At 43.4% G+C, this 13,821-nt stretch overlaps 1 protein-coding gene across 1 annotated transcript in view; it reads right to left on the bottom strand.

Moving 5' to 3' along the window:
* The window catches only part of cUnh8orf34 (chromosome Un C8orf34 homolog), a 109,230-nt gene that overhangs the window by 60,863 nt on the left and 34,546 nt on the right, over nucleotides 1-13,821 (bottom strand). The window contains exon 6 of the mRNA XM_079489295.1: nucleotides 8,546-8,709. Within this exon, the coding sequence (XP_079345421.1) occupies nucleotides 8,546-8,709 (164 nt within the window). The remainder of the gene's footprint in view (nucleotides 1-8,545; nucleotides 8,710-13,821) is intronic.

The following is a 13,821-nucleotide window of genomic DNA, read 5'->3' as shown; positions in this document are numbered from 1 at the left end:
CACGTCTCTGACATTTAGCTGCCAATGACATCATTTGAGGCGATTCCAAGCGAATAGAAAGTCTGTCACTTGCTGGAACAAAAGCACGCTAAGATATCAGCCACAGTGGTGCATCATTAAAGAAATAAAAACATAAATCTAGTTCTGAAAATAACTAAATGTTTCCTGCTGATAAGATCACAGGCAGATATTACTTCAAGCTCAGCGCAGTCTGCCTTTGAGAGACAAGTATTGTCAGAATTCCTGCCTTTCTCTACAAGCTCATAGCGCGCCACCGAGTGGCGCGCTACGAGCTTGTAGGTCTGCTATTTTTGAAAAATCGTGAAAATATTTATTTCAGAAAACTGGAGGATTTAGAAGATTTTTTTTAAATTTCGAGGTCAGGCCTAAATGTTTTAAGGATCAATATATCAAGACACATGCAGAGATATTCACATGGAGGTAAGGTTGAACGAAGTTTAAATGTCACTTTCAATAAAAACATTAAAATAGAAAAACCAGGAATTGTACAGTCAAGGGTTTTTCCAACCTCATACAAAGCCAGATCCATCACGTATCATGGCTTCTTATCCAGAAATGTACATGCTAACATTGAATGTGTCAGATGTGGCCAATTCAGAATATCCCTCTGTGCTCAATTATGCGGCCTAAATGTTAATGTATGTTCTTATTAAACATTTCCCAGTTGTGATACCATAAAGCATTCGCATCTGGAATATGTTGACAATGACTGGCTTGTGAGACTCTTCTAATCCACAGTGGTGTGTTTGGAGCCAGCAGGCAGTTGGCCAGCACTCTTTTCACAATAGCAGCTCCTTCCCTGTGAGACTATAATGTTCCCCTCTTGTCCGCATCTCTCAGGATGTTTCTTAGCAGGCTATGTACAAAGTGTCCTCCTCCTGCGATCATGCCTAGCAACATAATAACATCCATTTGGTAGCCATTCCTCGGTTGTTAGACAAAATGACAAAACAGTGCAATCATCTGAGGACCCACGCAGGTGTAGTACCTGTGCACCCTTCCTGGAAATGATCGGTTGTAAAGAGATAATAAAAAGGTTAATTGCTGTCGAGGCTGAGCACCAAGCCACAGAGCTACTGTACATGAACGGTTAGCCTCCCACCATCTGCACTACAATTATTAATAATAATAATAATAATGAATTGCATTTTTATAGCGCTTTTCCAAGTGCTCAAAGCGCTTTACAATGGTTCATTCATTCATACATTGGGAGGTGAAGCGGCGAACAGTCGACGCCAGCGTCCTCACTTACTTCCCACATTCACACACCAATGGTGGCGAGCTCACACCGACCGACTCATTGGAGGCAATGTGGGGTTCAGTGTCTTGCCCAAGGACACTTCGACATGTAGCCAGGAGGAGCCGGGATTCGAACCGCCGACCCACGGATCATTGGACGACCTGCTCTACCTCCTGAGCCACAGCCGCTTTTACCTACACATACTTTATTAAAAGTATGTGTAGGTAAAAGGAAGCTTCTGCATGTAGGACAGAATAACGCTTAGAATAGATAGAGAGGTTTGATAAGCAGGACATGGAGGGGTAGGGTTTAAATACAACCCCTGGAGTTGTTTGTCAGCAGGGGACGAATGATCAAAAACAAGCTGGTACGGTACTGTATGTATGTAAAGCAGCAAAACATGCACAAAACAGGAAAAGAGGCGTTTTTGGGATCTTTAGATCATTGATGTATATCCGAGCCAGAGGCTATGGTTGCACACACAGCAGTTGATATTTAGATTTTAAAACAAGACTTGCACTGCTCAAGGCAGTATAGTATAAAACAGACAGAAAGCAGAGTATGGTAAATGCATTCACCGTGTTTGTATACATGTGTTTGCAGCCATATGCTAATATTTCCACAGTGACAGTATAGAGGGTATGCGCATGCATAAAGTGAATGGCAAATCGAGTGGCAAAGTGACAGGTAAAGTGAGTTTAACATTGTTTAATGTCGTTTAAGGCAATTAAATATGACTTTTCTGTTTGGATGAATGGGCTGTCAAGGCCAGAAAGTAGTTTTTAGCCACTTAGTAGGCATTCCTGCATAACTTCCTGGTTTGATGATGATGTCACGCGCATACCCTCTATAGTAGTTACAGTACATACAGTAATGGCATGTTTTCCACAGGATATACTGTAAGTAAGGAGAGGTTGAAGACACAGTGATCTAAAGTGTTCCAAAACTGCAAAGAAAATCACCAAACTGCAAGCCAGTAAAGAGCAGTTTCATTCCAGAATACGGGGGGGGCATATTTTAACCCATTTAGGCCTGACATCGAAATTAAAAAAATGTCTGAAATACCTATGTTTCTATATCAGTGGTGCTCAATATTTCATGTCAAGGACCCCCAGAATTATCTGTAATTGGCCACCGACCCCCATCTGAAAATATGTTGTTCCAGGGACCCCTCCAGAAGCAAAGATTTGAGTTAAAAACGTTCACTCTGAAAGAATATATATTCAAAGATTTGTGACCACATTTTCACGATTTTTCAAAAATAACAGACCTACAAGTTCATAGCGCGGCACTCGGTGCCACGCTATGAGCTTGTAGATCTGCTATTTGTCAACAGCTAAAGCATAACATGATGCTTAAAACACAAAAAGGGGTTACAAGCCTGTAAAAATAGCCAAAGGTCGTATTTATGATATATGGGGAATTTTCCATACTGAGTTCAGCTGTATGTCTCTCCTACAGTAGCACACCCTCTCTGGTCTCAATGTCTTAAACCGTAATGAAAATCAATACTTGGAAAGAGAGAGAGAAATGAGCTGCTTTCAATGTATGCTTTGTCACATGCTCATTTCTCAGGTGGAATTGTGTTACAGACAGTATATATCTCTCTGGGCCCTCTGGTCACTGCCTGGAGCATAAGGAGGACGAAGAAGAGAATTACTACTAAACGATGGCCGTGTCTCACACATACATACAAAATAAAATACAAAAAGTCATGGCAGCTGACTTCTACCTCACCCCAACACTAGGAAAATTAATTTCCATATCTTGGTCGTTGAGGGACGTGGATTAGAAGGGGGGGGGGGGGGGGGGGAGTTTTAACCCATTTTGACCGAGTTTTAACCCATTTTGACAGTTTTCTGAAAAAGCTATGTTTATGTCAGTCGTTCTTACATTTTTCAAAAATAGCAGACCTACAAGCTCATAGCGCGCCACTCGGTGGCGCGCTATGAGCTTGTAGATCTGCTATTTTTCAATAGCTAAAGCATAACATAATGCTAACACCAAAAGGGGTTCCCGCCCAAAATGGATTAATATGATGGTAATCATATATGAAAGAGTGCTGGTTACAGATAATGGATCGGCGGGTCATACGTAGAACAAAATACTGTAATGCTTCATTCCTCTCCAACCCGGTGTTTCTATGCTGACGTGATTCATCAATATGGGTAGGACAAAATGCCAGATCACGGCTAGGGCTTTGTTCATTTTTAAATCTCCAGCATATTGTAATCTCCATTCTTGCTGAACCTGGCACATATCTCCCCAGGGTTGTAAATAAATTGAAATACTTGTGAAAAAGTTTTCAGTTTTTATATTTATATTTATATTAACTAAATAGAAAAGCAGTGCCTAGTGCTTGTTAACCCATTTTGGGCGGGAACCCCTTTTGGTGTTAGCATTATGTTATGCTTTAGCTATTGAAAAATAGCAGATCTACAAGCTCATAGCGCGCCACCGAGTGGCGCGCTACGAGCTTGTAGGTCTGCTATTTTTGAAAAACCGAAGAACCACTGACATAGAAACATAGCTTTTTCAGAAAACTGTCAGGATGTAGAAGACATTTATAGAATCTGATCTCAGGTCAGAATGGGTTAAGGGAGTCAATTATAATTATGCTTTGATTAAGATCAAAAGAGAAACTGTGATAATTCTTTTTATAATGACACTTTCAAAGAGCTTGTTGGTGCTTTGTGTCTTTCTTGAGTACATCCACATACAGTATTAATGTGGGACGTCCTCGTGACTGGTGCCCGTGTGTTGGTTGCCTAACTTGCTAGCTGGAAGCTCTTGGTGTCTTTGGCAGTGTCCTGCTATAGTCTCATTCTCCTGTCTGCTATTTTCTGGCTTATCCATGGCATTCCATCACACAGATTCATTCATGTGTACTCTTGCTGATGTTAATTACTGTTAAGTACTGCACGCAACATTCTGGTGCAACACCCACCAAGAGACTGAGACTCTGCAGGGTTCGCTTCAGGGTCCAGCATTCACTGCCTGTAAATGAGTCCGTTTGATGAGGGCTAGGTGAACAGAAATGACACTCCAGAGATTTAGAAAATGTAGTTTTATTCTTCTTTTGCAAGCTGTTCAAAAATAATGTTTCTTCCGAAAAGAGTTTCACAATTAAGGTAGTTCACGAAAAAGGAAACAAAAAACTTACAGACCTCTAATCAAGCCTAAGTTTAAAGCTGAACCTTCCACTGAGGGTGTGTTTAAAACAACACGACAGTCTAGCTAGTCTGTGCTACTGACTGTTCTCTATAAGGGCAGAGCTATCCAGCATTGTGCCCTTCTATTCCCTCTACTACCTGAAACTGGAATCCCTTCCCCACCCACAATCTGGGCCTTTCAATTGTTGGGTCAAACCAACAGTCTTGAGCTCTGGTTTAAGACTATAGTTTCACCAACCTCTCTAGCCAAAATAAACACAGAAAACATTTCCCAAACCTTACAGACATCACAATCCACAAGGTAACTATAATCATGTGCGTGTAATCATGTTTTTAGCATGAAGAGTTGTTCTCTTCATTCATAATTCATAATATAAAGTTACACACACACCCCCATAAGTGGTAAGTCCCAATTAGGTTCCTCCACCAGCCTATAAAAGGATCCCCGGAATCAGCTGTGACTGTTTGGATGATCAACCCAAAAACAGGGAGTAAGTTTGGTTGAGCAATGAGCTTTTTCTTTAAATCAATAAATATATATTTCAACTGAGTTTGTCCATCATTTGTAATACATAAGGTGATTGTAATGAAACATAAAATACTGGGGGTACAAAGACATAAGTGGGAAAGTCAGTCTGTCTTTACCACACTGCCGTATAGGAGAACAGACTCTACCGTTGTGTAGAGGAAGCCGAGTTTGATTTGAAGAGGGAGATTGGAGTTCCATACGCTGGCCATGCCGTTCAGGGCCCTCCATGCAAGTGCCTTCCTCACTTTAAGATCTTGCTCAGTTGAGTTAACCCATGAGCCCTGCTCTCGTCCACTGATGGTCTTCCTTAGCACGTAGTCCAGGACTATGACAAAGAGTCTTTTACAGTTCTTGTGCTAAAGTGACAGTGATATAAAAATATTTTGTAGCAAAGGTTGTCCAAGTGTGTGTAACATTGTACTGTGTATTACAGTATGCATGATGTGTGTACGTGTGACTGCATGTCATAACTGCAAAAGGAACATTTTCTTTGAGAATATGTTCGTCTCTGTGCTGCTCATCGTCTGCACCAATGTCAGACGTATAGTTGATAAACTATGATGTAAAAGAATGATATGAAAACTACAGTATAAACCCATATGCAGCTGTGCTGCAGTGCATGTTGTCTTCTCTGTCTGTCCTCCGTCCATCCGTCACCATTGCTTATTAGTTTTGAACCCATTTTGACCTGAGATCAGATTCTAAAAATGTCTTTTACATCCTGACAGTTTTCTGAAAAAGCTATGTTTCTATGTCAGTCATTCTTCAATTTTTCAAAAATAGCAGACCTACAAACTCGTAGCGCGCCACTCGGTGGCGCGCTATGAGCTTGTAGATCTGCTATTTTTCAATAGCTAAAGCATAACATAATGCTAACACCAAAAGGGGTTCCCGCCCAAAATGGGTTAATTTTGTTTTTTGAAAATCAACAATTTTTTTTGTCATAATTTCAGTCGACGAAATTAATACTGGTCAAGTGGTTCCCAACATTTGATCCTTGAAGTATTCCATCTTACATCTACATCGTTATTTTTAGATTTTAAGTGGTTTTGCTAGTTTATTTTCAATTACTGAGAAGAGGAAGAGGAACGGAAAGGAGAGTTTGATTTAACCTCTGCATAACATCTTTCTTTACTTCATTAATCAATAAGACAAAAATATATATATATTATTGAAAGATTTTGTTGAGTGATTCATTTATTTTAATCATATTTATTCTCATATTTGTGTGACTAACTACTTCGAGCTACTTTAAAAAAAAGACAGCTTTTTAATGTATTACATTTTTAAGACTTACATTATGTGGTGTAGGCCTATTGTATATAAGTATGCAAGTATTTTCTGTTGGTGGAGTTTGATGAGGCTTAGACAGAGTATGGATACTGTATCACACTCAGAGCCTGCAGTGGGATTCATTAGCCAGGAAATGCAATTAAGATGATATAAATTATTTATCAAATGAGCCAAGTACTCCTCTGTTTAATCAGAGGAACAACTGTGAGATGAGAGGTTTCATTTTGGGACACTAGCTGCACCATCCAACCAATCGCATGCACGCATGTCACACGCACGCACGCACGCACGCACGCACGCACGCACACAAACACAGAGCTCCAAATGCCACACATTTCCTATCTCCCAACTAAGGGTCCTCACTACTGTATGTAATTTCTCCTCATAATCCACCCATAGACTAACCTAACAAGATTAAGCCTCTGTGTAGCCCTGTGTGGCTCATTTATGCTTTATATCCCATCCTCCTGGAATTAGCCACATCAGCAGCAGAAATTCCATGGACGCACGCATGCACACACACACGCACATGCGCACACTCACACGGTTATTACACGCACTTATTGAACAAACGCACACACACATACACGCAAGGAAGTTCACATGAAGTTCATGGGGAGCTTGGAGTAGGTTTGGGCCTTTTGGACACCTGTAGTTTTGTGACCAGAAGTTTCAAAAGAGTTCCTGAGAGATAGTGAGCAATGACATAAGATCGGGAGGCAGAACCCCTTTCTTCTGTAATCTTTTAGCATTGAGCACACTGACTGGACTACGGTTAGCTTTATTAAGTGGTCTTGAAATTCTGTCAAAACAGTGTGGGAGCAGATGTGAAATAGGATTGAAACCATTCAGATGGGCATTCCTCTTAAGCAGGTGGAGCTCCAGTTACAGTTGTCTTAATTTCAAAGCAACCAAGAGAGGTTGCCCAATGCCCAAGGTATTGTGAGGTTAATAAGCTGTAAGGCCTACTGTATTAATGTACATTGTGGAGTCTCGCTAGGTGTCCGCCTGGCAGGTATAAGCACCTCAACGAGGCGAGACAGTGGCAGAGTACAGCCCCAAGGACAGTGCCTCAGCCTATAGCCAGTGTTGTTTTCGTCGACTAAAACTAAGAAGAAAAATGTTCGTCGACTACCCTTTTTCACTGACGAAAACTACATGGAAACTACATGAAAACTAAGCTATGATGACTAAAACTAAGACTAAATATACTGACAATTTCGTCAACAAATAAAAACTAGACTAAAATGTTAGGAAGCAACTAATGGACTAGAGATCGAGTATAAGTCATTTTACACTTGGTTGCATGCTGAAAATAGCCGATCTACAAGTTCACAATGCGTCGCAGCGCGACGCATTGTGAACTTGTAGATTGGCTATTTTCAGCAAGTGTAAAATCAGTCATTACGACGGCATCAAGGCCCACCAAAATACATTTTAGTCGACTAAATCAACTGTCGATTTAGTCGACTAAAATCGCATGACATTTAGTCGACTAAAACTAGACTAACACTAAGGCATTCCAGGTGACTAAAATGTGACTAAAACTATATGAAAACTATTCAAAAGACTATGACTAAAACTAAAATCAAATTTTGCTGCCAAAAACAACACTGCCTATAGCACACGTCATCGAGGGGAGGTATTTGCCCCTCTACCTCCTCAATCTACATCCTATCAGCATCTATCTCCTAACTATAAATACACCAATAAGTCTCTGTACGTCTGTAATCCACGTAACTCCAGAACCGTTCGCCCCACCGACTTCAAATTCGACAAACACGTTCCACCCATAGAGTATAAAGAAGGATAGAGACTGATCTGGCGCGAAGCTCCGCCCCCTCCGCTATTCATGAAGCTCCGCCCCCTCCGCTATTCATGTCAGTGGAAGTGTTAAAGTGTTAAAGCCCAGCTGCACGGGGTTTCCTCGTCATGAATCCACGGGTCCGCCTGCAGTCCTTCCTCTTACCACTAGGGCCCAGTGCTTCAACGTTGGAGCGCCTCATTGGCCCCTTGGTTCCACCCCACCACAGGGGGTGCAGTGCCCGGTGTCGAGTTTGTCGGAGCCACGGTTGTCCAGAAGCGCCCCAAAAACGCCTCTGCCCAGTGTCCATACGGTATATGGAGCTGACCTGTTCTGACAGATGTGTTGAACAATGTGTTGAACATAATGCAGGGAACATGTGCTGCTCTTCTGCTTTGATTTTACTTAACACACACATCTAAACCCGAGCATGCGAACGCCGGCATGTGTGTGTGATAGCTATTTAATAGCTCTGCACCACTTACCTCCCAGCAGGGCTGCTGCCTCCACTCCCCCACACTTGAGTCTTGGCTCGAGGGACAGGTGGCTGCAGCATCTCTGCAGCCAAGGGGTCTGGGTCATCCTCCTCGCGGCCGACCCATTCTCCCACCACATGCGGGCGCAGCACTGAGTTGTAGCCCCCCAAATTCTACAGGAAGGAGTGCAGGGGAGAGGGAGGGAGGGAGGGGTGGGGAGGGGGGGGAGAAGACAGATAGCAAGAAGAGAGCCGAGCAAAGACAGAGAAGAGGCACGATAGGAAGATAAGTGAGACAGGCTGACAAACGGAAACGGTGACAGAGTGACATCAAGACAGAGATGAGAAAGTGGGTGGTTGGTTTGGAGTGAGTGGACCGCAATGAAATCTTATCTCTATGCAATTCAATAAGCATCACTTTCAAATCCAATGCCCTGAACATAAAATAAAACAGCAACTCATTCACAACTGTGTGAATGGAGTTTCAACAAAGACTACAGTCTGTCTCATCTTCACAATGACAATAATTGCCTCTGCTCTTGGGAAGAGGATAGGTAAAAAAAACAATTTTGTATTTGTATTTTAGTTCTCTTCTTCAGCCACTCTTAAAACCCATTTTGGCGATGGGTTCCAGGGGTGGAGTTTGCTACGCCTGAGGTTTGTCCACCAGTTATTTTCCTCCAATCAGTTAAAGTCATTTGAACAACTCAGAAACGAGTTTAATCTGCCCAGAACTGATTTTTATAGATACCTCCAACTAAGACACTATTTAAAAAGACACGATGACTGGGACAAAATTCGAACCCCTTCGAGTTTGGAATCTCTTTTTATGGACATACAAAAGCATGGTTCATTCACCAAAGTAATTTCTATCTTATATCAAACTCTGCTAGAAATGGTTCCCAATAATTCTCTTTATATAAAAGCCAAGTGGGAGGCAGAAATACAACAAGAGATTTCACAAGAAGAATGGCTAGACGCCTGCACTGAAGTGCATAAAGTAACAAACTCTAATTCTTGGAGAGAATATCAATGGAAAATTGTAAGCAGATTTTTTAAGACTCCATTATTGACTGGTAGAGCAGGCACTACTCCTACAACTGAGTGCTGGCGGGAATGTGGTGAACAGATCGGTAATCATACGCATATCTTTTGGACGTGTCCTAAATTACAGCAATTCTGGAATAATGTTATTTATAAACAGCGGTCAAAAAGACTATCACAATAAATTGGCTTGGAAAACACCCTCCAACTCACGAACAATGGCTAAATAAAGTAAAAGAAATTAGAGACATGGAAGAAATTACTTATTTGGTGAGGCTACAAAATGAGCAATTTGTTAAGAAATGGACGCCGTTCGTGCGCATCGAGATTTAACATTACAAAGATTTTGGTGTTAGCATTACAAGCTCATTACAAGCTCGTAGCGTGCCACCGAGTGGCGCGCTACGAGCTTGTAGGTCTGCTATTTTTGAAAAATCGGAGAACGACTGACATAGAAACATAGCTTTTTCAGAAAACTGTCAGGATGTAGAAGACATTTTTAGAATCTGATCTCAGGTCAAAAATGGGTTAATATCTACATCGGTTTTCACAGAACTCTGCAGTATCGTAGAGGGCCATGAAAAACTACAACGAAATTAAACTCACAACCATTGACCCAAGGGTGGCGCTATAGCGATTTAATGTTAAAAACGACAGTTCAAATGAGAGACTGAGTTGATGGGGAAATTGAGTTGACGATAGAGAAGCTCCTTTTCATTACTAGTCATGACGCCTCCTCCTTCCTCAGGTCACCCTCCACCTCCCCGACACTGCCCAGCAGCACCGCCAGGGTTGGCCTTATCTACAAGGCCGGCCTCAGGTCACCCTCCACCTCCCCGACACTGCCCAGCAGCACCACCAGGGTTCAGGTCACCCTCCACCTCCCCGACACTGCCCAGCAGCACCACCAGGGTTCAGGTCACCCTCCACCTCCCCGACACTGCCCAGCAGCACCACCAGGGTTGGCCTTATCTACAAGGCCGGCCTCCGGAGCCCCCTGCCTTCCATCAGGCATCAGATTATACGATGCCTCAGTGATGTCAGCCAGCTCAGTGGCTTGTGGTTAGAGTGTCCGCCCTGATACTGGGAGGTCGGGGTTCGATCCCCGGCCGGGTCATACCAAAGACTCTAAAAATGGGACCCAGTGCCTCCCTGCTTGACACTCAGCATCAAGGGTTGGATTGGGGGTAAGTCCCTGCGACATACTAGCGTCATGTCCAGGGGGTGTACTTGTACATCAAGCTGCCTCACGCTACAGAAACAGGAGATAGGCTTCTGCCCTATGGGCCTCATGGCTCGGCAAGGCTACTCAGTGATGTCAACAATAATAGATTCATATCACATTAATGTTTATTGTCAGTCTCTGATATTCCTAAATACCTGTAACAGTTTACTTTGTAATAATAATACCTTGACCAGGTATAACTTTTTGAGCTACAACCATTTGATTTATTTAGATTTTGAACCGCAGGACATAATACCTAACCTGGATAGACATGCATAACATACTAGTTCTAATCCTTGGAAAGACGCCTGATACTTGTTGTGAGGTAAGAAACCATAGAGAAGCTCCTTTTCATCACTAGTCACTGGTGCAGTGACAAGGTTGTCATTCCTACCCAGTGTCACTCCTCTGAACTGTCATTCCTACCCAGTGTCACTCCTCTGAACATGTCATTCCTACCCAGTGTCACTCCTCTGAACATGTCATTCCTACCCAGTGTCACTCCCCTGTCATTCCTACCCAGTGTCACTCCTCTGAACATGTCATTCCTACCCAGTGTCACTCCTCTGAACATGTCATTCCTACCCAGTGTCACTCCCCTGTCATTCCTACCCAGTGTCACTCCTCTGAACATGTCATTCCTACCCAGTGTCACTCCTCTGAACATGTCATTCCTACCCAGTGTCACTCCTCTGAACATGTCATTCCTACCCAGTGTCACTCCCCTGTCATTCCTACCCAGTGTCACTCCTCTGAACATGTCATTCCTACCCAGTGTCACTCCCCTGAACTGTCATTCCTACCCAGTGTCACTCGCCTGAACTGTCATTCCTACCCAGTGTCACTCTCCTGTCATTCCTACCCAGTGTCACTCCTCTGAACATGTCATTCCTACCCAGTGTCACTCCCCTGAACATGTCATTCCTACCCAGTGTCACTCCCCTGAACTGTCATTCCTACCCAGTGTCACTCCCCTGAACATGTCATTCCTACCCAGTGTCACTCCCCTGAACATGTCATTCCTACCCAGTGTCACTCCCCTGTCATTCCTACCCAGTGTCACTCCCCTGAACTGTCATTCCTACCCAGTGTCACTCCCCTGAACATGTCATTCCTACCCAGTGTCACTCCCCTGTCATTCCTACCCAGTGTCACTCCCCTGAACTGTCATTCCTACCCAGTGTCACTCCCCTGAACATGTCATTCCTACCCAGTGTCACTCCCCTGAACATGTCATTCCTACCCAGTGTCACTCCTCTGAACATGTCATTCCTACCCAGTGTCACTCCCCTGTCATTCCTACCCAGTGTCACTCCTCTGAACATGTCATTCCTACCCAGTGTCACTCCTCTGAACATGTCATTCCTACCCAGTGTCACTCCCCTGAACATGCCATTCCTACCCAGTGTCACTCCCCTTAACATGTCATTCCTACCCAGTGTCACTCCCCTGAACATGTCATTCCTACCCAGTGTCACTCCTCTGAACATGTCATTCCTACCCAGTGTCACTCCCCTGAACATGTCATTCCTACCCAGTGTCACTCCCCTGAACATGTCATTCCTACCCAGTGTCACTTCCCTGTCATTCCTACCCAGTGTCACTTCCCTGTCATTCCTACCCAGTGTCAAATGAAATGAAATTAAATGATTACTATATTTACCCAGGGTATCTGGGCTAAGCTCAATAACTTGTTTCCAGCCAGGCCCTGCTCATAGAACACATTTCATCGTAGTGGTTCAATGCCTTGTTCAAGGGCACTTCAGCAGTGGTAATTTTAACGTGTCGGACCGCTGATTCGAACTGGCGACCTTCCGGTATCAAGACCGCTCTGCAATCCGTTCGGCCACCGCTGCCACTCCCCTGACCATGTCATTCCTACCCAGTGAACATGGCAAAGCCAGAGGCACCCCTATGAAATGCACAGGATGCATCTCTTTAACTAAATCCATCATGTTACCAAATTCAATTCTCAATGCAAGATGGGAGAGTGTTTAGTATTCAGTCCCCATCCCCACCAGAAGAGAAAGGAGGCGGCGCACCAGCTGAGTTCCTGTCAAAATGTACAAAAATGTACCAGACCGATCAGTCTGTAGCCCAAGTCCACTATTGTGTTTGCGTGAGATAATTGGGGCTAGGAATAGAACCGGCCCTACGTATGGCAGATTCTGGGGTCCAATGTCAATCCTGACCTAGACCCCCGATTACCCATGTTTTAACCGACCCATGTGATGGAACATGGCTTCCATACCTGGTTTCAAATTGACTGGTAACAATGGTTAACGTTCCAACCTTTACTAGGTCTCGCTGTGAAGTTGGCCGAACGGCCAAGGCTCCAGTCCAGTGCAGATTACAGTACAGTGCAGCCTCGGCAAAGACGATGACGAAAAACAAGATTTGGCCAAACTAACAGTTGTACACCCATAATCATACTTGAAGACAACACTACTGAACAACACCTAAAACAACAAGAAGCTGTAACAGGCCATAACCTTACTTTCCAAAGGGCCCTGGCAGCTCTCACTTAGGCTGCTACCTGTGTGTCAACCAAGGTCTCACCCACCCACATCTCCTGCAGGCTCCCTTTTATAGGAGTGAGACATACCAAACCACATCACAGCAATTTAATTAACTCGCCATAAGCAAACAAAAGGCCAATGAGTTAACACACCATTACTGAAGGTTTTACCATTAACTTAAACATGAAATTCCGGACGTCCATTCATACACAAACTAAAGTTTTGTTTTAAATAAGATTGCTCTCGAACCAAACACCCCTCCTCCTCTGCAGCACTTGGCACCTTCCCAATCAACAGTGATGCTACTGCAGAGGGGAGAGGTGACTCACAATCACTTCAACTTCAAATCAATAAATACATTTAAAACCATTAGTAGTATACTTCAGCAATGCATTTCAGTTACAGTATCAATAAATATAACATACAATCTAACACTTGACCCGCCACTTCCAAGCCGGCTGATTGATAATTAATTGGAAGCAGGTGTAGTAAAGTTTA

This window comes from Electrona antarctica, assembly GCF_951216825.1.
Source record: "Electrona antarctica genome assembly, chromosome: 20".
Taxonomy (NCBI): Eukaryota; Metazoa; Chordata; class Actinopteri; order Myctophiformes; family Myctophidae; genus Electrona; species Electrona antarctica.
The sequence above is the reverse complement of the archived record's forward strand: the minus strand, read 5'-3'. Positions and strand labels throughout refer to the sequence as shown.